At 41.0% G+C, this 26,233-nt stretch overlaps 1 protein-coding gene across 1 annotated transcript in view; it reads left to right on the top strand.

The window, feature by feature from the left end:
* The first annotated feature begins 15,301 nt into the window (after window positions 1-15,301).
* The window catches only part of LOC120029742 (unconventional myosin-Id), a 124,100-nt gene continuing 113,168 nt past the window's right edge, over window positions 15,302-26,233 (top strand). Inside the window, exon 1 of the mRNA XM_038975011.1 lies at window positions 15,302-15,786. Coding sequence (XP_038830939.1) covers window positions 15,692-15,786 — 95 coding nt within the window. The 5' untranslated portion in view covers window positions 15,302-15,691. The remainder of the gene's footprint in view (window positions 15,787-26,233) is intronic.

Here is a 26,233-nt window from a genome sequence, read left to right as displayed (position 1 = left end):
AGTAACTTGATCTCAGTACTGCTTGTTCTTTTGGAGATCTGACGGTGCACCTGGCAGTGACATAATACAATACAGGGGAAACTGAGGGGCCTTGTTGTCCGGTTACCTTGACGATATGCAGAATAAATGACTTGGCTTGGCCTATCGTCAGGCAGGCCGTTGAATTTGAGCAAATGGCACAAGGGGCACCCACATGACTTCCTTGTAGCATCTCCGTCATTTTATGACTGACGATTCCTCCAATGCCGGCTACATATACTCTACGGCCCCCACGCCAGAGATGGGCAAGCACTCGCAGACACCATTAGTGAGTGTCTACACTCTTTGCCAAGTCTATTTCATAGACCAGGGTCGTATTCAGAAGGGTGCAACGTAGTGAACATCGCAGATAGAATTGGCAAGAAATAGAGCTGACATGATTCCTTACTCTAATGTCAGAGAGGCATGTCTGTCTCCGTTCTGCACAATATATTTCTATCCAAAACATTGAGCCCAGCCCAGTCTTCCAAGTGTTTTCACTCACCCCCATGTTTATCAGAGTATTGAAGCAGCCATGGTTTAACCCTATTGTGTGTCACATCTCCAGGCTGGCTTTGGTTACTGCCTGCTCATCTCCCGCCTCTACGCTCAATACTTCCAGGAAGACCTGCAGCTCTACTCTATGGAGGAATACAGCACTGACGCTGTCATCCACATGAAGGTCAGCTACTGTACATCATTTACATTTGACATTGTCATTTAACAGACGCTCTCATCCAGAGCAATTTACAGGAGCATACTAAGACAATGGGACTTATGTAATTCTCATATAAATCATCTTGCTATGGATTCATTTCTGGAAACTCACTCATACCCAAAGACTCAAATTGTGTCATTTCACAATTGTGTATTTCTCCCGATGATTAAAACACAATGCAATACAACCCAATCTCCTTCCCTCCACAGGCCTTGTCCACAGACTCTGTGGAGAGGCTCACGGTGTACAACAAGACGGCTCTGAGGCACTACAAGGTGAGCCAGGAGGCAGACGACTGGCGTGCAGTAGCGGTGCGTGGGTAAAATCACTGGGGAAGCCAGAAAAAAAAGCCATATTACAACCTTTGTGTTGTGATAATTGCGTTATTTGCTCTATAACCTCTTAGATCATATGCCTTGCGACTGTGATATATAGACCTAAGGCTGAGATAATAACAAGACACAGTGGCAGAATAAATTCAACAACACCTTTGTTTCATCACAAAAGTGGAGAGCAACCTCTGTCCGGTGATGAGCACAAAGCATATTGCATGTAACAAACAGTTACATAACCTACAACATGGTTAAGCTAGTTAATGTTTTTGCCAATTTTGGACCACTAAACAACTATGGATTTAGAACCACGGAGAGTTACCGCAAGTCACAAAGAAAACAGGAGCGGCCTCCACTATTCCAGAACCATTTCAACTTCAATATTTCAACATCATCAAATCACTCTGTCATACAGTACACACTTACATTTTTTGTTGTCCTAGGCTACCTGACTAAAAATCTTGCTCGCTAGCATAATTTCCTTTTCGTGGGCAACGTTATTTAGTTAACATTAGCCTTCTACATCTAGCTACATATTAAACTTCCATCCTCTCAGGCCAGGGGCACAATGCATGAATTTATGGTTAGATCAGAATTGACATTAAAATCATTGGTCAAAACGGAAATTTAAGTAAAACCACAAGTCCAAATCCCTATCTCCATCCATGGTTAATTTAGGAAAGGGCCGATTTTAGCTAGCTAGCTAGCCACCGGAGGACAACAGCACAACGAGATGCACAACGAGTTTCTGTCGGTGACGTATGCTCTCAATGCAATGTGATTGGAGTGAAGCCGAATCCAAACTGGCTTCCCTTGACACTTTTTTTTGATACGCCAAGACCATTCATAGTTGAGCTCACTCAGTTTAGCTGAATGCTGATTGGCTATTATTATTTTTTAATTATCAAGGGAGTCCAAATGATCGCTGGCTTCCCTTGCATTCAATGCTATGGGCAGCAACAATGTCATATTATTTTGGACCAGACAGCATCAGATAGATGGCCTACACATAGAGACAGAGGGGTGCTGTTTCGCTCACTTGGATGCCTTCTCTGGTGAGATACATTCAGCCTTTTGCTAATTGAAGGAAAACTATGAAACACAGAGGGACGAAAGATTTTAAAAAATCACATTTTTTTCTTGGTCAATTTTTCTTGACATCCATGAATACATGCCACTGCTGGCGTGTGCCCAGTAGATAACCCCTGGACCTGACCAATTACAGGGTAGCCAAATGAGGATGATGGTGATGCCACCCTGGTTTTGACTGAGGCCTGTCAATCTGTATGCTAACCCCCTTCCCCCAGCAGCAAAGGCAGCCAGCTGGATGATGATAATGTGTTTTCCATCCAGGTTTTGCCATTAGCACGTATTCTGCTGTCCTCACAAGGATGCCTGCTCGTCATGGTTTGCTTCTAGAGTGTAGATTGGGGACATATGGACGTATGAAGAGTAAAAACGCATAATGGCACTTTAAAAAAGGAACAAATCTTTCATCTTTGTCCACCTCATGAGGGTCTTTGTGTCAGATGTTGATGAAATACACCCAGGGCCCACATGGGAGGTTGCCGGGTGGGGAGGCCTCAAAATCATGCTTCATTTTGGGGGGAGAGATGTGGCAGAGTGGGTCTGAAGACCCAGACATTGTGCCCAGTACATTACCGAGTCGGTGTAGTGTGACAGTGGAAGAGTGGGAATATGTAACACCAGGGTAGCGTTCAGTACGGCATAATATATAGAACATTCAGGTAGAAACATGTTGTGTAGAACAGCCATGCTTTTTCTATTATGTCGACTAAAGAATCATGGCATCTCTATATATTACATCACTATCTGCGACATTCAGAACGTTACGTCCTTCTGAAAGTGACCCAGGTCGAAAAGACAAGGCAATGTTTTTGTTTGACCTCTCTGCGAGGCTCTTTATGTACTGTTAATGGAGATGAGGTGTAGATGTTTAGGTGTGTTAAAAGTCAGATGAACCAATAATTGAATGTCCTGGTGGGCATTAGATCTCCTCTCTGAATCACTGACTGCCAGAAAATGTCACTTCAGTCTTAGGTGCTCAAAGAAAAAATGTCCACAATCATCAGTCGTGACAAGTTTATTTACTGGAAACATGTTAATTATTAACAATGTAGTATTCAATCTATGAGAAGGGTGCTATTTACTAACTAGTGCCATTGAATGCAGTCTATTTCATTGATTCTAAAATAATATTGTTAAGTACTGTTCTACAATGTGTCTTGATGGCTGTATGAGTATTGGTCCTGATGCCTGTATTGATATCATCATTTCATATTTCAATATGTAGTATTATTGAGTTGAAATAAAAGTGATTGGCAGCCAGCCAGGTTGTGGTTGTCCTGAGTTGGTCCAATGTCAAGTATGGGAGAGGTGGCCGCTACAGTGGGCCCAGAATAAACAAGTGGCTGGGAAAAATCACAGGGTTCAGTGACTCGCTCTGGCTACTTTCAGAGTACCTACACAGGACTATTAATAGATTCCCTCTGTTAACTTTTATAATGCTGTATATGCTGTATATGTTTAGCATTACCACTAAAGTGATGCTAATTTGACATAGCAGACAAATTTACCTGACAACAGCTAGCCTTGACATCATAGGGATTTCTAGTTTGGGGAAGCCTGTTGTCTGTCTTGACTGAATGGAATCAAGGGTGGCATAGTCAAGTGAGGCTTGTTTTATAGTTAGTCTCATATTGTTTGTGCTCTCAGCCAGCCTGTCCATATAAGGCAATCAAACCTCTGTTTACGTACAGCATTCCAAACTAATGGCCCCGCTGCAATTTCAGATACAGCCTGCATGTATGTGTGACATTTCTGTGTGTGGGGGCTTTAGCAGACACTTTTATCTAAAGCGACTTACAGTCATGCGTGCGTACATTTTATGTATGGGTGGTCCCAGGAATCGAACCCACTATCCTGGCATTACAAGCACCAAAGCAGCATGCTCTCAAACATCATACGCAGCTGCATCCCTCAGTCTAGCAAAGCATAGGAAGAGCCTTTTTTTCTCAGGTATTACAGTGCTGAGTGAATTGCTAACATTTCAACATGTAAAAACTGGACATTTTAAATACAGAGGAGAGGAAATATGAAATAGTACCACGTGCAACACTTTCACACATTAACGCGATCTATGTTTTAAGTATCAATGTGTTTAACACATGTTTTGCCCACATATGACTGAATGGAAAATGCTGATAGTGTTTTTAGATTCATACTGCGTCCTATGTTGCTGCTCTTAATTGTGCCGATGCTGGCAAAACATAGTGCCCACCCCATAGCTTCAGCCAATCATATCTTGCATGTGGTTTACACATGCGCTGCCTACCCCTTTAGCTGCTTACCTACGGAACATGTCTCAAACCTAACCCTAACTTAACCTTTTCCTTTGAATACCCATTGCTGATTTTACCTTTCAGATCAGTGTATCAGGTTTATTTTATTTAATGAACAGCATCATATTTGTGGCTATATGTTGATCTATTATATTGATCTTAGTATCTGTTTTGTTCTGATTCCATTTCAATTTAGCCCAATTAGAAGAAGTTTAAACTGTCCTTGTTGATTGTTTGTCTGTTTTCACCAGAAGGTACCACGTTCATCTGTACAATCAACAGTACGCAAGTATAAAGACCATGCAGCCGTCATACCACTCAGGAAGGAGACACGTTCTGTCTCCTAGAGATGAACGTACTTTGGTGTGAAAGGTGCAAATCAATCCCAGAACAACAGCAAAGGACGTTGTGAAGATGCTGGAGGAAACAGGTACAAAAGTATCTATATCCACAGTAAAACGAGTCCTATATCGACATAACCTGAAAGGCCGCTCAGCAAGGAAGAAGCCACAGCTCCAAAACCGCCATAAAAAAGCCAGACTACAGTTTGAAGCTGCACATGGGGACAAAAATCGTACTTTTTGGAGAAATGTCCTCTGGTCTGATGAAACAAAAATAGAACTGTTTGGCCATAATGACCATTGTTATGTTTGGAGGAAAAAGGGGGATGCTTGCAAGCTGAAGAACACCATCCCAACCGTGAAGCACGGGGGTGGCAGAATCATGTTGTGGGGGTGCTTTGCTGCAGGAGGGACTGGTGCACTTCACAAAATAGATGGCATCATGAGGGAGGGAAATTATGTGGATATATTGAAGCAACATCTCAAGACATCAGTCAGGAAGTTAAGCTTGGTCGCAAATGGGTCTTCCAAATGGACAATGACCCCAAGCATACTTCCAAAGTTGTGGCAAAATGGCTTAAGGACAACAAAGTCAAGGTATTGGAGTGGCCATCACAAAGCCCTGACCTCAATCCTATAGAAAATGTGTGGGCAGAACTGAAAAAGCGTGTGCGAGCAAGGAGGCCTACAAACCTGACTCAGTTACACCAGCTCTGTCAGGAGGAATGGGCCAAAATTCTCCCAACTTATTGTGGGAATCTTGTGGAAGGCTACCCAAAACGTTTGACCCAAGTTAAACAATTTTAAAGCAATGCTACTAAATACTAATTGAGTGTATGTAAACTTCTGACCCACTGGGAATGTGATGAAAGATATAAAAGCTGAAAGAAATCATTCTCTCTACTATTATTCTGACATTTCACATTCTAAAAATAAAGTGGTGATCCTAACTGATCTAAGAAGGGGCATTTTTTACTAGGATTTAATGTCAGGAATTGTGAAAAACTGAGTTTAAATGTATTTGGCTAAAGTGTATGTAAACTTCTGACTTCAACTGTATCTACAATACAAAATGTTTGATACCACCATACAACAATATCACAATGCATGTGTCAGTATCTTTGTATGTGTCTCTTCACAGTCCCCGTTGTTCCATAAGGTGTATTTTTACCTGTTTTTTATCTGATTCTACTGCTTGCATCAGTTACCTGATGTGGAATAGAGTTCCATGTAGTCATGGCTCTATGTAGTACTGTGTGACTCCAATAGTCTGTTCTGGACTAGGGGACTGTGAAGAGACCTCTGGTGGCATGTCTTGTGGGGTATGCATGTCAACATCTCTTAGAAAAACAAGTAGTGATGAAGTCAATCTCTCTTCTACTTTGAGCCATGAGAGACTGACATTCATGTCATTAATGTTAACTCTCCTCTTTGTGGCACCTGACCACACGACTGAACAGTAGTCCAGGTGCGACAACTAGGGCCTGTATGACTTGCCTTGTTGATAGTGTTGTTAAGAAGGCAGAGCAGCGCTTTATTATGGAAAGAATTCTCCCCATCTTAGCTACTGTTGTATCAATATGTTTTGACCATGACAGTTTACAATCCAGGGTAACTCCAAGCAGTTTAGTCACCTCAACTTGCTCAATTTACACATTATTCATTACGAGATGCAGTTGAGGTTTAGGGTTTAGTGAATGTCCCAAATACAATGATTTTAGTTTTGGAAATATTTAGGACTAATTGATTCCTTGCTACCCATTCCAAAACTAACTGCAGCTCTTTGTTATGTGTTGCTGTCATTTCAGTTGCTGTAGTAGCTGACGTGTATAGTATTGAGTCATCCACATACATATATATATACACTGGCTTTACTCAAAGTCAGTGGCGTGTCATTAGTAAAGATTGAAAAAAGTAAGGGGCCTAAACAGCTACCCTGGGGAATTCCTGATTCTACCTGGATTTTGTTTGAAAGGCATCCATTAAATAACACCCTCTGTGTTCTGTTATTACAAGTAACTCTTTATCCACATTATAACAGGGGGTGTAAAGCCATAACACATGTGTTTTTCCAGAAGCAGACTATGATTGATCATGTCAAAAGCTGCATTGAAGTCTAACAAGGCAGCCCCCAGAATCATTGTATCATCAATTTCTCTGTGCTGTGCTTGTTGAGTGTCCTTCCCTATAAGCAGGATGAAAGTATGTTGTCAATTTGTTTACTGTGAAATAGCATTGTATCTGGTCAAACACCATTTTTTCCCAGAAGTTTACTACGGGTTGGTAACAGGCTGATTGGTCGGATATTTGAGCCAGTAAAGGGGGCATTACTATTCTTGGGTAGCGGAATTACTTTAGCTTCCCTCCAGGCCTGAGGGCACACACTTTCTAGTAGGCTTAAATTGAATATGTGGCAAATAGGAGTGGCAATATCGTCCGCTATTATCCTCAGTAATTTTCCTTCCTGATTGTCAGACCCAACTAAATTGAGATGGTTTGGGATGATTCTGACCGCAGAGTGAAAGAAAAGTAGCCAACAAGTGTTCAGCATATCTGGGAACTCCTTCAAGACTGTTGGAAAAGCATTCCAGGTGAAGCTGGTTGAGAGAATGCCAAGTGTGCAAAGCTATCATCAAGGTAAATGGTGTCTATTTGAAGAATCTCAATTTATAAAATATATGATTCCATATGTGTTATTTCATAGTTTTGATATCTTCCCTATTCTACAATGTAGAACATAGTAAAAATAAAGAAAAAGCCTTGAATAAGTAGGTGTTCTAAAACATTTGAACGGTAGTGTACTTGGATGTGTAGTGTCAGCGTTTGTTGCTGGCATGTCATACCTAAGTTTGTTTTTCCTGCCAATGAAAAAGTAATTAAAGTAGTTGGCAATATCAGTCGGTTTTGTGATGAATGAGCCATCGGATTCAATGAATGATGGAGCACAGTTAGCCTTTTTTCCCAAAATGTCATTTAAGGTGCTCCAAAGCTTTTTACTATCATTCTTTGTATCATTGATTTTTGTTTCAAAGTATAGTTTATTTTTATTTAGTTTAGTAACATTATTTCTTAATTTGAAGTTCGTTTGACAATCAGTTGGGCTACCAGATTTATTTGCCATATCTTTTGCCTCATCCCTCTCAAACATACAATGTTTCAATTCCTCATCAGTCCAAGGGGATTTACAGTCATTTTCTTAATAATGGGTGCATTCTTATTAGTAACTGGAATAAGCAATTTCATAAATGTGTCAAGTGCAGCGTCTGGTTGCTCCTCATTACACACCACAGACCAGCAAATATTCTCAACATCATCAACATATGAATCACTACAAAACTTATTGTATGACCTCTTAGACACTATATTAGGCCCAGCCGTTGGAACTTTGGTTTTCCTAGATATGGCTACTATATTGCGATCACTACATCCTATGGATTTGGATACTGTTTTACATTTTTGCAGCATTAGTAAAGATGTGATCAATACATGTTGATGATTTAATTCCTGTGCTGTTTGTAAATACCCTGGTAGGTTGACCGACAACCTGAACCAAGTTGCAGACACTGGTCACAGTTTGACGTTTTTTTCTTGATTGGGCAGCTTGATGAGAGCCAGTCAATATTTAAATCACCCAGAAAATATACTTCTCTGTTGATATGACATACATTATCAAGCATTTCACACATGTTATCCAGAAACTGACTGTTAGCACTTGGTGGTCTATAGCAGCTACCCACAAGAATGGCCTTAAGGTGAGGCAGATTAACCTGTAGCCATATTACTTCTACAGTATTTAACATGAGACCGTCTCTAAGCTTTACAGGAATGTGGTTCAGTAGATGATATAAACATGTATTGCCACCACTGTATCATCAAAGGTATTATCTAAGTGAGTTTCAGAGATAGTGACAATATGAATGTCATCTGTTACAAGCAAGTTATTGACTTCATGGACCTTGTTTCTCAGGCTGCATATGTTAATATGGACAATTCTTTTGCACTTTTCTGGGTTGCTTGATTGTTTTTAATGCTTATCAGAAGTAGACTTGCTCATGTTATTTATATTGTAGCTGATAGTGCAGGGTGAGCTGCACAAGGTGGTGTTCCTACTAGGGCACACCGCCGCAGTGCTAACAGAATAAATCTAGTTCATAGGCTCATGATTACTGCATACAATTGCTATAGGATCAACAGAGGTATTCAGGGCAATTAGGGGGACATAACTTCTTGAGCCTAGGGGGGCGCCATTTCGACTTTGTAAAAATTTGTTCCCAAATTAAACTGCCTCGTACTCAATTCTTGCTCGTACAATATGCATATTATTATTACTATTGGATAGAAAACACTCTCTAGTTTCTAAAACCGTTTGAATTATTTCTCTGAGTGAAACAGAACTCATTCTGCAGCACATTTCCTGTCAGGGAGTGAGATTTCAGAAATCGAGGTCCCTGTTCTGAGGTCAGTTTATAAGTCCCCATGTAAGCCATCGGGCTACATGCACTGCATACGCCTTCCTCTAGATGTCAGTAAGCGGGGAGAATTTGAATGGAGTCGATTGCGCAATCTGGGGCCCTATATAAGACCGTGGAACGGAAGTACCGTTCTTTTCAACGGTGCGCCTGGCGCATCAGGGACATCACTATGGCCTCCTGCAAAGCTTTCGTTTTAGCAGTTCTGTATCTCCGGTCATGTTTTTACTCGTTATAGTTGTTAAAGACATCATAAGGTAGTTAATTTAAACCGACTTATAGCAGTTTATATCAGTTTATTGCGATTTTCTGGGATTTCTTTGTCATGCGCTTTCACGAGTTGGACACCTCTCCAGTGGATGGCTAACGTTAGCGGGCTATTTCGACAGGACAAGAGGACATCTTTCAACCAAAAGACGATTGTTCTGGAGAAAGGACACCTTGCCCAAGATTCTGATGGAAGCTCAGCAAATAGTAAGCAGTCTTTATGCTGTTAATTCATACTTATGTTGACAAATGTCAAATAATAATTCCGCCATGAATTATGGTGCGGTCTCGCTTTAGCGCACACTGTATTGCGCAGTAACGTTAATTTTAAAAATCTAACACAGCGATTGCATTAAGAACTAATTTATCTTTCATTTGCTGTCCAATCTGTATTTTTTAGTCAAGTTTATGAATAGTTTTCGATTAGATTAGGTGCCTCTCCAAGATGGCGCCGGACAGATTGCTTGAAGTTTTGGCCACTAATCACATTGTATAACCACGATTTGTGCCGCTAAATATGCACATTTTCGAACAAACTCTATATGCATTGTGTAATATGATGTTATAGGACTGTCATCTGAAGAATTCTGAGAAGGTTAGTGAAAAAATTAATATATTTTGGTGGTTTATACGTTATCGCTATGTTTGGCTTGAATCAATGCTGTTGTGATGTTTGCTATTGTGGTAAGCTAATATAACGCTATATTGTGTTTTCGCTGTAAAACACTTGGAAAATCTGATATTGTCTGGATTCACAAGATCTGTGTCTTTCATTTGCTGTACGCTGTGTATTTTTAAGAAATGTTTTATGATGAGTAATTAGGTAATACACGTTGCTCTCTGTAGTTATTCTAGTCGCTTTGGTGAGAGTTGTGATGGTGGCTGCAATGGTAAACTATGATTTATACCTGAAATATGCACATTTTTCTAACAAAACATATGCTATACAATAAATATGTTATCAGACTGTCATCTGATGAAGTTGTTTCTTGGTTAGTGGCTATTTATATCTTTATTTGGTCGAATTTGTGATAGCTACTGATGGAGTAAAAAACTGGTGGAGTAAAAAAAGTGGTGTCTTTTGCTAACGTGGTTAGCTAATAGATTTACATATTGTGTCTTCCCTGTAAAACATTTTAAAAATCAGAAATGATGGCTGGATTCACAAGAATGTGAAATGTCAGAATAATAGTGGAGAGAATGATTTATTTCAGCTTTTATTTCTTTCATCACATTCCCAGTGGGTCAGAAGTTTACATACACTCAATTAGTATTTGGTAGCATTGCCTTTAAATTGTTTAACTTGGGTCAAACGTTTCGGGTAGCCTTCCACAAGCTTCTCACAATAATTTGGGGGAATTTTGGCCCATTCCTCCTGACAGAGCTGGTGTAACTGAATCAGGTTTGTAGGCCTCCTTGCTCGCACACGCTTTTTCAGTTCTGCCCACACATTTTCTATAGGATTGAGGTCAGGGCTTTGTGATGGCCACTCCAATACCTTGACATTGTTGTTCTTAAGCCATTTTGCCACAACTTTGGAAGTATGCTTGGGGTCATTGTCCATTTGGAAGACCCATTTGCGACCAAGCTTCAACTTCCTGACTGATGTCTTGAGATGTTGTTTCATAATACCCACATAATTTCCCTCCATCATGATGCCATCTATTTTGTGAAGTGCACCAGTCCCTCCTGCAGCAAAGCACCCCCACAACATGATGCTGCCACCCCCATGCTTCAAGGTTGGGATGGTGTTCTTCGGCTTGCAAGCATCCCCCTTTTTCCTCCAAACATAATGGTGGTCATTATGGACAAACAGTTCTATTTTTGTTTCATCAGACCAGAGGACATTTCTCCAAAAAGTATGATCTTTGTCCCCATGTGCAGTTGCAAACCATAGTCTGGCTTTTTAATGGCGGTTTTGGAGCAGTGGCTTCTTCCTTGCTGAGCGGCCTTTCAGGTTATGTCGATATAGAACTCGTTTTACTGTGGATATAGATACGTTTGTACCTGTTTCCTCCAGCATCTTCACAAGGTCCTTTGCTGTTGTTCTGGGATTGATTTGCACTTTTCTCACCAAAGTACGTTGATCTCTAGGAGACAGAACGCTTCTCCATCCTGAGTGGTATGACGGCTGCATGGTCCCATGGTGTTTGTACTTGCGTACTATTGTTTGTACAGATGAACGTGGTACCTTCAGGCATTTGGAAATTGCTCCCAAGGATGAACCAGACTTGTGGAGGTCTACAATTTTTTTTCTGAGGTCTTGGCTGATTTTTGGGGGATTTTCCCATGATGTCAAGCAAAGAGGCACTGAGTTTGAAGGTAAGCCTTGAAATACATCCACAGGTACACCTCCAATTGACTCAAATGATGTCAATTAGCCTATCCGAAGCTTCTACAGCCATGACGTCATTGTCGGGAATTTTCCAAGCTGTTTAAAGGCACAGTAAACTTCTGACCCACTGGAATTGTGATACAGTGAATTATAAGTGAAATAATCTGTCTGTAAACAATTGTTGGAAAAACTACTTGTGTCATGCACAAAGTAGATGTCCTAACCGACTTGCCAAAACTATAGTTTGTTAACAAGAAATTTGTGGAGTGGTTGAAAAACGAGTTTTAATGACTCCAACCTAAGTGTATGTAAACTCCTGACTTCAACTGGATGGATGGATGGATATCTATATTGGCAAATATATATATATTTGCAAAAAAATATATGGGGGATTGGAAGTGATGCACAAAATTACATTGATGGAAGATACAATCTATCTGCAATATTAAAGCTGATCTACCCCCTAAAAAAATAAAAAAGGAGAAATGAAAACAGTGATTAATGAACATTAAAAACAAGATGTTTAATAAATACTTAATTAATTACATGTATTTTATTGTTGTAGCAAAAAGAAAGGTCAGTTTGACGAGTGCAATGCAGCGAATTCCATAGGAAATACATACGGGTCAAATTTGACCCACATAAAGTATGAAAACTTGGGAGTGATGCAAAAACAATTTTTACTTCAAAAATAAGAAATTAGAAAACTAAACTATGATGTTAAAGACACATTATTTAAAGAATTCCTGGAATATTAGATGATGACATTTCTAAGGATTTGATTTCTGGCCAAACAGATGGAAAAGGGGTCTTAAACATCTAGCAGAAAAAGTCTTAAAAGGTAGTAGATATACATCAAAACACAATGTTGAAGTAAAGTCCCCTGCAAACTACACTGAACAAAAATATAAACGCTACATGTAAAGTGTTGATCCCATGTTTCATGAGCTGAAATAAAAGATCCCAGAAATGTTTCAGTCGCATAAAAAGCTTATTTCTCTAAAAGTTTCTACTCAAATTTGGGACATGTGAAATCCAAAGATTAGGGCCTAATGAATTTATTTCAATTCAATGATTTCCTCCTATAAATTGTAACTCAGTAATATATTTGAAATTGTTGCATGTTGTGTTTATATTTTTGTCCAGTATAATATCAACACATATTTAGTTTTGAAGAAATTATTTGCCCTCTAAAAGTGTAAGAAACATTGCCTTGTGCCTTGTAATTCCATTACAAAACCCCACATCTTTAAGATATTTAAGATACTTTAAGGAGGATAATGAAAGTTCACAGTAATAACAAGTAGAGGTAGACCTACCAATTCGTTATAGTATTTTTACTGATATCAAGTTTGTTTATAAATTACTATGTGATTAAAACTCTTAATTCTGTAACCAAATCGGTAAAGGAATTACTGTAATTTAATTAGCTACAATGGGAAATCATAGTAGTCATAAACTACAGTTTGGTCACCTGCTACTGTCCTCCAACTGGCATACTGTTATGTTCAGCTCATAACTGTTTTTTCTTTTCTTTTTTTGTCATCTGGTGGTCAAAGTGAGACTGTGAAAACAGTCTGGACAACCCCTCCCTCTCAGTCCCGCTCTCTCTCTCTCTCTCTCTCTCCACTTCATGTCACCTCTCCTGGCTATTACTGACACCTACCACCATGATACCTACCCTTTCCATTTACTGTAACAAGAATCCTCACCCACTGAGCACCGACCGACACCGCACATCCATGGATGTTAAAAAGTACTCGAAATTTGGCCAGTCCTCCCTGGCCGAAACATTTATAGAAGTCTATGTTTCATAAGTTTGGACAGAAAAGTACAGTATAGCACAGCAGTACAGTACAGAACAGTAGAGTCAAGAAAAGTAGAGTACAGTAGAGCACACCACAGTAGAGTATAATGTACTGTATTATACTGTACTGAACATATCTAATGTACTCTACTGTAAAGAACTCTACTCTGTGCTGTGCTGTCCTGTACTGTGTTGTCCAAACTTGTGAAACATAGACGTCTATGATTATTTCAGATTTGGTCTGGTCCGGAACAACCAAATGTGGTCTTGTTTGGGAGCAGAGATCAATACAATAATAGCCAGTGTGTAGAATAATAACCAAATATGCAAAATAAGGATATTGCATATTTCTACCTTTTGTGTACTTATTCAGGATACATCCCCATAAAGAGAATAATATTCATATCCATAGTTATGCATTTTTGTATAGTACAGATCAGGGACCCATGATGTAATTCTGTTCCCGTAACTCTGTTACCCGATGTAAATCCACTTCGACTAGTACAATATCTAGTACTCTAGTACAATATCCAAACAATATGTTTTGTTCAAAAGCAAGGTGTCATGTCAAAGCTGACACCCCATTCTTTCTGCAGACATCTTTTAATCTTAATTCAAAGCTGTGGTTGCATAAAAAACTGAGGGAGATTGTACCCAAATTCTGTTACCAAACTTTGCATTTGCACAGATATTCCAGTAAATGTGTTTTTGTGAAGATTTCTGTGTTCAATTGTTCAAAGTAGTCCTTGTGCATAGAGTTGGTTTGTTAAACTTTGAAATCAGGGTTTTTGGTTTGGCAAACATTTTCAATCTGATTCAAAGCGTAATTCCTTTACAGTGGAACTGCCGAGAGGCAAAAGGCACCAGCAAAAATACTTCCAGCCTGTGACGTTCAGAGTAAAATTATGTGTTGTATGTCACTAAGACGGGCCTTCTGCATTTCAATACGATTACAGTAGTAAGATATTATAAATTAATACCTCTCTGAAACACAAGATGGCATACTAGCGTATACAATTGCCATTAGTAGGCAGATTGCAGCAGCATCAGTGAAGTGATAAACCAGATTGTACAGCAGCGTCAGCTGTCTCTCATAAACCTATGTATTGAGTTTATTTTGGCAGTGTTCAGTAGGTCTAATTCCGTTCAGTAGGCCTAAAGTGTTTTTGTCATACGTTCATCCTCATCATATATATGATATGGTCAGTTAGTGGTCCAAATTCTGTGACAGGGAGTTGAGTTAGTTTAACAATTTCTAACCTGTTATATCTTTATTAGGCTATGTCTTTTTACATCTTATTCTTTTTGACACACACAAACTACCCAATGTCACAAATGGTAGGCCTGCATGTAAGATAAATTGTAGGCTATGAATGTTTCCTTATGCTGTATAATTACAGGGCATCAGTTGAGGCCGTGACCGTACCCGACTTTTCTTTGGAGAACTCGTCAAAATGACTCGCCATCCCCGAGAAATGTATTAAACTGTTCAGTATTGGTCTTGGGGGATTTGTGTGATATTTTCAAACTTACACACGCGACATGTTCAGGAGGAGGAGCGTCGGGAGGCGGGTAGGATTCCATTCGTATGTATAAAGTCGAGACGAGAAATTCAAGGAAAGGGCTCTACGGACAGGCGTTAGTGTAACCATCCCTTTTCGCCGAAAGCAACAAGTCTGTCTGGATGTGAATACATATTCTGGAATAACATGACTTTTTCACACCGGGTAGAGTATTGAGATAAAATAATTAGATATACGTTTTGCTATTGGTTTAGTTTGGCTGTTTTGTGTCGTTTCCTAGCATGCTTATTTGTTCAGCTCACTCAAAATGAGTCAAAAAAATAACAATGTATGACGCGTACTGCTGATTTTAAATGAACGAAGACGATGCTCGTCGATCATTTAGCGCTTGAATCGGCGGACTGACTAGCTCACCATCGTTAGTTACCTGGTGTCGCGGAGGAGCACTTCGCTTCAAGTTGTCTTTTACAACAATTTATTTTCTTCCCCTGACCCGATTTTTTTGGACCAAAATACAACATGGCAGAACACGAGAGTCTGGAGTTTGGAAAGGCTGACTTTGTTCTGCTGGACAGCGTTTCTTTGGAGGAATTCATGGCTAACCTAAAGCTCAGGTAGGCAGTGGCGTCCACGGTCGTTCACCTTTGCAGTGTCAATGATACTATATATATATATATATATTAGTGTCTACTGTAAGGACCAGCGTGGTTCATAAAAATCATGTTACCTTGTATGAAGTATGCTTTTGATAGCATTAAGCCTAAATAATTATACTTGTTTTATTTTCATTAGTTTGGACCCTTGTGTTTAGGACTGAGACTGACTAATGTATGAGTGGTTTCCAAGCACCGGAGGTGCTTGCTGCTCATTTTGACAGGTCAGAGTTACAATGTTATTTCGAGGTTCATTGTTACTAAGAACTGTTTCACTTGCAGTGCAACATTCTTACGCCACACCTTACAAGAAAATGGTATGGGTTGTTTAGGTTTAGCTTGCTTTGTCAGACTGCCAGTACCACAGCCCTTAATAAGCTACTATTGAATGACTGTGTAATTGGAATGGAATTCACATTCCATTGTGGAGTGCACATCTATCAGAGCAACTTTTGTTTGTCATAGATGTCCCAGTTATTCATTGTCATTTCGCTGATGAAACAAGGAACAGCAGTTTTATTTCTTGGCCTTTTACTACAGGAATGTAGTATCATGTGACAACTATTCCTCATGTTTTGTTTGCATACATTATTATTTTGACCATTCATCCACTGCAGGTCAGCCCGAACAATGGGCATTGTTTCCTATTGGAACCTGTTCTGACAGGACACTGAGGGGCATTCCTCTGAGATGTTGTCTTTGTCAGACTGGTAATTCTATGAGCTATGCTGTGTGTGAATGGGGCTCCACCCAGAGAATCACAGTGCTACCATTGAAAAGCATCATCTGAACAAACAGATCGCCCTAGGCTATTTTGCATCCTGAGTGGTTTCAGTGGGTTGATGCCAAGTATGGTATGTAGTTTGGGAAGGTGAATGTGGGAGAGATTTGAAGTCACTCACTGCCCTGGCCCTCTGTGCTTGTCCTCTGCTGCAGCTGCATGCAGCTTTGCATGTGGTTTCTGCCACCCCCATCTAATGTCAGGGTGGGGACGTGTGGATGGGAGGCATTTTTTTATGTAATAGTAGGCCTATTCCTGTTTGACTTGAATATGGACAGATTTGATTCTAGTAGAATTCTCCCAAATGCTTTTTTGACAATACAGTGAAATGAGTCAATGAACAATTGTAGAGTCGTTCCACCTCCAAAAACACAAGAAAGAGGATTTTCGACACCCACCATCTCAGATTGTTCTGAAATCGTTTTTTGTTGTTAGAAACAGATCCGATTAGCATTACTTCAACATTATTTTGTTGAATTCTAATTTGATCTCTAAGAAACTAATTGCACCCAAATTGGCTATTTTAATTTATAATATAATATTCAATAAATATAGTAACTAACATTTGATTTGGACCAGACTTTTTTTATTTTTTTTAACAATGACTTAGACATGAGGAATCCAAAAGAACTGGTCGAACAACAACGAAGTCCCACACCAACAAAAAGTATACAGTGTCAGTTTGTGTGTGTCTGACAAGTAGTATGGAGCTGAGGCTTGGAGTATTGTTTCTTCATCCTATGTAACTTATTCTTTGTGATTTATTTTTCTCCTGTTCAGAGAAATGAGTCATTGAAGTTGTTAGGTTTATGTCCCATCCAACATCCAGATATTGCCAGTTTTTTTTGTCCCCCCTCCCTCAATGTAAAGGAATAAACAGTCTATGGACAACTCAATGATGTTACTTACAGATTTTTTTTGGGGGGGGGGGGTTCTCGTCAGACACAGAGCTGATGCTATATCCATGTGCGGCTTTTGACCATTTCTTTGAATTCCTCATCTTACTCATTGTTAGAAAAAAGTTTGGGGCAAATTGGTTGTTAGGTTGTATAATGATTGAATATTATATGTATGAATCCTATAAATTAAAATGGCCAATTTGGGTGCAATCAGTTTGCTTCATTTCTCAGAGATCAAATTATATTTCAGCAAAATAATGTTGCCGGAGTGCTTATCTTACGTTTCTAACAACAACAAAAAAAGTATTTAAAAAAAATCTGAGATGGTGGGTGACATGGCTTGCTGAAATGAAATGACCCCGTAGTCTGTTTTCCTGAGCACATCTTGTCTACATCTGAGGGGAAGCGAGAGGTTTATATATATCTTTTTTGTATGTAGGTCAATGAGAGAGTGTTGAATTTGGTCAACACTGATTTGCTACACGAGGCTTATTTGATCAAATAGAACTTTCATAATGGTTAGGTTGTTACGAATGCTCTGATTATAAGTGGACACGTGGCATTTTGTCAACTTAAAAAACCCAGACTTTATATCAGAGATTTGCCTGTTGTCATAGAGATAGATAGAGGACTCATGGATATAACCCATTTTAGCATGGACATTGCCATTGAGGGCTTCCACCATTTTTAAAGTAGTCAACTGGGTGGGGATTCCTATAATTTGGGAGCAGTCAGCCAATGAATATGAAAATTGTACTGCTTTATAATCCTCAATGGTGCTGCCCATGCTGTCACAGACACTATAATGGCACAGATACAAAGATGAGTCCTCTATCTATCTCTATGGCCTGTTCTTTACACATGTATCTGCCCTCTCATTGGCTAGAGTAATCCCACCTGATCTCGCCTCCTTCCATCTTTGAGGACATTGTTAGAGCGGTCACTCGAATATCTTGTCAATATAATAGAAAAACTTTGACTACATCACAGTGCAACTCACTCTTATTGATGACAACCATTTTCAATTAAGAACACCTTGAGTTGTTTGATATAGAGGAGTAATAGCAATGGGCTGAATTTTAGCATACATTGTCACGTTTTAGACTTTTAGGCTTATGGAAAGTATTTATAATGTTATGGTAATGGCTGAGAACCAGACTTCAGGATCTAGTTTCCTGAATATTAGGAATATAGCTTACCAACAGACCTTTTCTAGGTGGCCTCTCCAATTTTTGTCTCTGCACAAATAAACAAATAACTTGACATCCTGTAATGGGTCTCATGTAATAACCAAGAAAGTGTTAAACAAATCAAAATATATTTTATATTCTTCAAAGTAGCCACCCTTTGCCTTGATGACAGCTTTGCACACTCTTGGCATTCTGTCAACCAGCTTCACATGGAATGCTTTTCCAACAGTCTTGACGGATTTCCCACATGCTGAGCACTTTTCCTTCACTCTGCTGTCCAACTCATCCCAAACCATCTCAATTGGGTCGAAGTCGGTTGATTGTGGAGGCAAGGTCATCTGTTGCAGCACTCCATCACTCTCCTTGGTCAAATAGCCCTTACACAGCCTGGAGGTGTGTTGGGTTATTGTCCTGTTGAAAAACAAATGATAGTCCCACTAAGCGCAAACCAGATGGGATGGTGTATCGCTGCAGAATGCTGTGGTAGCCGTGCTGGTTAAGTGTGCCTTGAATTGTAAATAAATCACAGACAGTGTCACCAGCAAAGCACCCCCACACCATCACACCTCATCCTCCATGCTTCATGGTGGGAACTACACATACAGAGATCATCCGTTCACCCACTCTCACAAAGACACGGCAGTTGGAACCAAAAATCTCAAATTTGGACTCATCAAACCAAAGGACAGATTTACACCGGTCTAATGTACATTGCTCATGTTTTTCTTGGTCCACGCAAGTTTCTTCTTCTTATTGGTGTCCTTTAGTAGTGGTTTCTTTGCAGCCATTCAACCATGAAGGCCTGATTTTCACACAGTCTCCTCTGAACAGTTGATGTTGATATGTATGTTACTTGGACTCTGTAGCATTTATTTGTGCTGCAATTTCTGAGGCTGGTAACTCTAATGAACTTATCCTCTGCAGCAGAGGTAACTCTGGGTCTTCTTTTCCTGTGGCGGTCCTCATGAGAGCCAGTTTCATCATAACGCTTGTTGGTTCCACATTGACTGACCTTCATGTCTTTAAGTAACGGTGGACTGTCATTTCTCTTTGCTTATTTGAGCTGTTCTTGCCATAATATGTACTTTTTACCAAATAGGGCTATGTTCTGTATACCACACCTACCTTGTCACAACACAACTGATTGGCTCAAACGCATTAGCAAGGAAAGAAATTCCACAAATGAACTTTTAACAAGGCACACCTGTTAATTGAAATGCATTCCAGGTGACCAGCCCATGAAGCTAGTTGAGAGAATGCAAAGAGTGTGCCAAGCTGTCATCAAGGCAAAGGCTGGCTGCTTTGAAGAATCTCAAATATAAAATATATTTTGATTTGTTTAACACTTGTTTTGGTTACTACATGGTTCCATATGTGTTATTTATAGTTTTGATGTCTTCACTATTATTATACAATGTAGACAATAGTAACAAATAAAGAAAAAAACATTAAATGAGTAGGGGTGTCCAACCTTTTTACTGGTACTGTATATACTGAACAAAAATATAAAGGCAACAAGTAACAATTTCAACGATTTTACTGTTTATATAAGGAAATCAGTCAAATGAAATAAATGCAGTAGGCCCTAATCTATGGATTTCCTCGACTCACCTGTACCCCCGCACATTGACTCGGTACCGGTACCCCTTGTAAACTCAGCAAAAAAAGAAACGTCCTCTCACTGTCAACTGCGTTTTTACATGTGTAAATATTTGTATGAACATAACAAGATTCAACAACTGAGACATCAACTGAACAAGTTCCACAGACATGTGACTAACAGAAATGTAATAATGTGTCCCTGAACAAAGGTGGGGTCAAAAAGTAAGTCAGTGGCCACCAGCTGCATTAAGTACTGCAGTGCATCTCCTCCTCATGGACTGCACCAGATTTGCCAGTTCTTGTGAGATATTGCCCCACTCTTCCACCAAGAAACCTGCAAGTTCCCGGACATTTCTGGAGGGGAATGGCCTTAGCCCTCAGCCTCTGATCCAACAGGACCCAGACGTGCTCAATGGGATTGAGATCTGGGCTCTTTGCTGGCCATGGCAGAACACTGACATTCCTGTCTTTCAGGAAATCATGCACAGAACGAGCGGTATGGCTGGTGGCATTGTCATGCTGGAGGGTCATGTCAGGATGAGCCTGCAGGAAGGGTACCACATGAGGGAGGAGGATGTCTTCCCTGTAACGCACAGCATTGAGATTGCCTGCAATGACAACAAGCTCAGTCCGATGATGCTGTGACACACTGCCCCAGACCATGACGGACCCTCCACCTCCAAATCGATCCCGCTGCAGAGTACAGGCCTCGGTGTAACGCTCATTCCTTCGACGATGAATCCGACCATCACCCCTGGTGAGGCAAAACCACAACTTGTCAGTGAAGAGCACTTTTTGCCAGTCCTGTCTGGTCCAGCGACGGTGGGTTTGTGCCCATTGGCGACGTTATTGCCGGTGATGTCAGTGAAGAGCACTTTTTGCCAGTCCTGTCTGGTCCAGCGACGGTGGGTTTGTGCCCATTGGCGACGTTATTGCCGGTGATGTCTGGTGAGGACCTATCTTACAACAGGCCAACAAGCCCTCAGTCCAGCCTCTCTCAGCCTATTGCGGATAGTCTGAGTACTGATGGAGGGATTGTGCGTTCCTGGTGTAACTTGGGCAGTTGTTGTTGCCATCCTGTACCTGTCCCGCAGGTGTGATGTTCGTATGTACCGTTCCTGTGCAGGTGTTGTTACACGTGGTCTGCCACTGCGAGGACGATCAGCTGTCCGCCCTGTCTCCCTGTAGTGCTGTCTTAGGTGTCTCACAGTACGGCCATTGCAATTTATTGCCCTGGCCACATCTGCAGTACTCATGCCTCCTTGCAGCATGCCTAAAGCACGTTCACGCAGATGAGCAGGGACCCTGGGCATCTTTCTTTTGGTGTTTTTCAGAGTCAGTAGAAAGGCCTCTAGTGTCCTAAGTTTTCTTAACTGACCTTAATTGCCTACCGTCTGTAAGGTGTTGTTAGTGTCTTAACGACCGTTCCACAGGTGCATGTTCATTAATTGTTTATGGTTCATTGAACAAGCATAGGAAACAGTGTTTAAACCCTTTACAATGAAGATCTGTGAAGTTGTTTGGATTTTAACGAATTATCTTTGAAAGACAGGGTCCTGAAAAAGGGACGTTTATTTTTTGCTGAGTTTATATACAGTGTTTAGTCAGCCACCAATTGTGCAAGTTCTCCCACTTAAAAAGATGAGAGAGGCCTGTAATTTCCATCATAGGTACACTTCAACTATGACAGACAAAATGAGAAAAAAAATCCAGAAAATCACATTGTAGGATTTTTTATGAATTTATTTGCAAATTATGGTGGAAAATAAGTATTTGGTCAATAACAAAAGTTTATCTCAATACTTTGTTATATACCCTTTGTTGGCAATGACAGAGGTCAAACGTTTTCTGTAAGTCTTCACAAGGTTTTCACACACTGTTGCTGGTATTTTGGCCCATTCCTCCATGCAGATCTCCTCTAGAGCAGTGATGCTTTGGGGTTGTTGCTGGGCAACACGGACTTTCAACTCCCTCCAAAGATTTCCTATGGGGTTGAGATCTGGAGACTGGCTAGGCCACTCCAGGACCTTGAAATGCTTCTTACGAAGCCACTCCTTCGTTGCCCGGGCGGTGTGTTTGGGATCATTGTCATGCTAAAAGACCCAGCCACGTTTCATCTTCAATGCCCTTGCTGATGGAAGGAGGTTTTCACTCAAAATCTCACGATACATGGCCCCATTCATTCTTTCCTTTACACGGATCAGTCGTCCTGGTCCCTTTGCATAAAAACAGCCCCAATGCTTTGGTGATGTTTCCACCCCCATGCTTCACAGTAGGTATGGTGTTCTTTGGATGCAACTCAGCATTCTTTGTCCTCCAAACACGACGAGTTGAGTTTTTACCAAAAAGTTCTATTTTGGTTTCATCTGACCATATGACATTCTCCCAATCTTCTTCTGGATCATCCAAATGCTCTCTAGCAAACTTCAGAAGGGCCTGGACATGTACTGGCTTAAGCAGGGGGACACGTCTGGCACTGCAGGATTTGAGTCCTTGGCGGCGTAGTGTGTTACTGATGGTAGGCTTTGTTACTTTGGTCCCAGCTCTCTGCAGGTCATTCACTAGGTCCCCCCGTGTAGTTCTGGGATTTTTGCTCACCGTTCTTGTGATCATTTTGACCCCACAGGGTGAGATCTTGCGTGGAGCCCCAGATCGAGGGAGATTATCAGTGGTCTTGAATGTCTTCCATTTCCTAATAATTGCTCCCACAGTTGATTTCTTCAAACCAAGCTGCTTACCTATTGCAGATTCAGTCTTCCCAGCCTGGTGCAGGTCTACAATTTTGTTTCTGGTGTCCTTTGACAGCTCTTTGGTCTTGGCCATAGTGGAGTTTGGAGTGTGACTGTTTGAGGTTGTGGACAGGTGTCTTTTATACTGATAACAAGTTCAAACAGGTGCCATTAATACAGGTAACGAGTGGAGGACAGAGGAGCCTCTTAAAGAAGAAGTTACAGGTCTGTGAGAGCCAGAGATCTTGCTTGTTTGTAGGTGACCAAATACTTATTTTCCACCATAATTTGCAAATAAATTCATTAAAAATCCTACAATGTGATTTTCTGGATTTTTTTTCCTCATTTTGTCTGTCATAGTTGAAGTGTACCTATGATGAAAGTTACAGGCCTCATCTTTTTAAGTGGGAGAACTTGCACAATTGGTGGCTGACTAAATACTTTTTTGCCCCACTGTAGCCATGTTATTGTTATGTAAACTTATTCGATTTAAAAAAAAACTTTAGTTTATTTAATAAACATTTTATTATATCTATTTCTCAAACTGCATTGTTGGTTAAGGGCTTGTAAGTAAGCATTTTGCGGTAAGGTCTACACCTGTTGTATTCGGCGCATGTGACAAATAACATTTGATTTCACGACTGGACAGAGGCGCAGCCATGGGTGGGCCTGGGAGGGCATAGGCCCACCCACTTGAGAGCCAGGCCTGCCCACTGGGGAACCAGGCCTAGCCAATCATGAGTTTTTCCCCTCAAAGGGGCTTTATTGCAGACAGAAATACTCCTCAGTTTCATCAGCTGTCCGGATGGCTGATCGCAGGTGAAGAAGCCAGATGTGGGGGTCCTGGGCTGGTTACATGGGGTCTGTGGTTGTGAGGCCAGTTGGACATACTGCCAAATTCTCTAAAACGACGTTGGAGGCGGTTTATGGTATATAAATTAACATTAAATTCTCTGGCAACATCACTGGTTGACGTTCCTGTAGCTAACATACCAATTGCATGCTCCCTCAAAACTTGAGACATCTGTGGCATTGTGTTGTGTGACAAAACTGCACATTTTAGAGTGGCCTTTTTATTGCCCCCAGCACAAGGTGCACCTGTGTAATGATCATGCTGTTTAGTCAGCTTCTTGATATGCCACACCTGTCAGGTGGCTGGACTATATTGGCAAATGAGAAATGCTCACTAACAGGGATGTAAACAAATTTGTATCAAAAATTTGAGCGAAATAAGCTTTTTCTGCGTTTGGAAAATGTCTGAGATCTTTTCATTTCATGAAACATAAGACCAACTCTTTACATGTTGCATTAATATTTTTGTTCAGTATATACTGTATGACTGCAAATATTGAGACAGCTCAATAATGCACTAAATCGCAGATGTGGTACATCATTGTGCCCATGTTATTACACATCATTAAATATATTGAGGGGGAAAATAGACTATATCCTCAATCAATCAAATGTATTTATAAAGCCCCTTTTACATCAGCAGATGTGACAAAGTGTTATACAGAAACCCAGCCTAAAACAGCAAGCATTGCAGATGCAGAAGCACAGTGTCTAGGAAAAACTCCCTAGAAAGTCAGGAACCTAGGAAGAAACCTAGAGAGGAACCAGGCTCGAAGGGTGGCCGATCCTCTTCTGGCTGTGCCGGGTGGAGATTATAAGAGTACATGGCCATTAAGGCCAGATTGTTCTTCAAGATGTTAAAATGTTCATAGATGACCAGCAGGGTTGTAGATGCTTACTCCTAGGTCAGTACCTCAGGAGTAAATGACAATTGGCTTTTTGAGACAGCAGATGCTGTAGAGATAGAATTGAAAACAGCAGGTCCGGTACAAGGTAGCACTTCTGGTGAACAGGTCAGGGTTCAATAGCCGCAGGCAGAACAGTTGAAACTGGAGCAGCAGCACGACCAGGTGGACTGGGGACAGCGAGGAGTCGTCAGGCCAGGTAGTCCTGAGGCATGGTCTTAGGGCTCAGGTCCTCCGGGAGGGGAGGGAGAGAGAGAATTAGAGGGAGCATACTTCAATTCACACAGGACAACAGATAAGACAGGAGACAGACTGACCCTAGCCCACCGGCACAGAGGCACTATTACAGCATAGATACTGGAAGCTGAGACAGGGGTGGGTCAGGGAACACTGTTGCCCCATTCAACACTGTGGCCCCATCCCCCGTGCAGGATATAACCCCACCCACTTTGCCAAAGTACAGCCCCCACACCCCTAGAGGGATATCTTCAGACCACCAACTTACTACCCTGAGACCAGGCTGAGTATAGCCCACGAAGATCTCCTCCACCGCAGAAGCCCGAGGGGGTGCAAAACCAGACAGGAAGATCACGTCTGACTCAAGTGACGCACCCCTCCTAGGTACGATATGGAAGAGCACTAGTAAGCCCATGTATTCGGGTCAGAGGCAGAGAATCCCAGTGGAGCCGGCCAGGCAGAGACAGCAAGGGCAGTTCTTTGCTCCGGTGCCTTGCCATTCACCTTCGCACCCCTGGGCCAGACTACACTCAATCATAGGATCTACTGAAGAGACGAGTCTTCAGTAAAGACTTAAAGGTCGACCGAGTCTGCTTCTCTCACGTGGATATGCAGACCATTCCATGACAATTGAGTTCTATAGGAGAAAGCCCTGCCTCCAGCTGTTTGCTTAGAAATTCTAGGGACAATAAGGAGGCCTGTGTCTTGTGACCATAGCGTACTTATAGATATGTGCGGCAGGACCAAATCGAAGCGATAGGTAGGAGGAAGCCCATGTAATGCTTTGTAAGTTCGAAGTAATACCTTGAAATCAGCCCTAGCCTTAACAGGACGCCAGTGTAGAGGCAAGCACTGGAGTAATATGATCAAATTGTTTAATCAAATTGTTTGGTTCTAGTCAAGGTTCTAGCAGCCGTGTTTAGCTCGAAGTTTATTTAGTGCTTTATTTGGGTAGCCGGAGAATAGAGCATTGCAGTAGTCTAATCTAGAAGTGACAAAAACAGGGATGTCTGCATAATTTTTGTACAAAACGTTTACAAAGATGGGGGGGGAAAGCTGTCCTTGAAATATTTTTCATATGTTCGTCAAAAGAGAAATCAGTGTCAAGAGTAACGCCGAGGTCCTTCAGTTTTATTTGAGACGACTACATCCATCAAGATTAATTGTCAGATCCAACAGCAGATCTCGTTGTTTTTTGGGACCTAGAACTAGC

The sequence above is a fragment of the Salvelinus namaycush genome, chromosome 35, assembly GCF_016432855.1.
Source record: "Salvelinus namaycush isolate Seneca chromosome 35, SaNama_1.0, whole genome shotgun sequence".
Taxonomy (NCBI): Eukaryota; Metazoa; Chordata; class Actinopteri; order Salmoniformes; family Salmonidae; genus Salvelinus; species Salvelinus namaycush.
The sequence above is the reverse complement of the archived record's forward strand: the minus strand, read 5'-3'. Positions and strand labels throughout refer to the sequence as shown.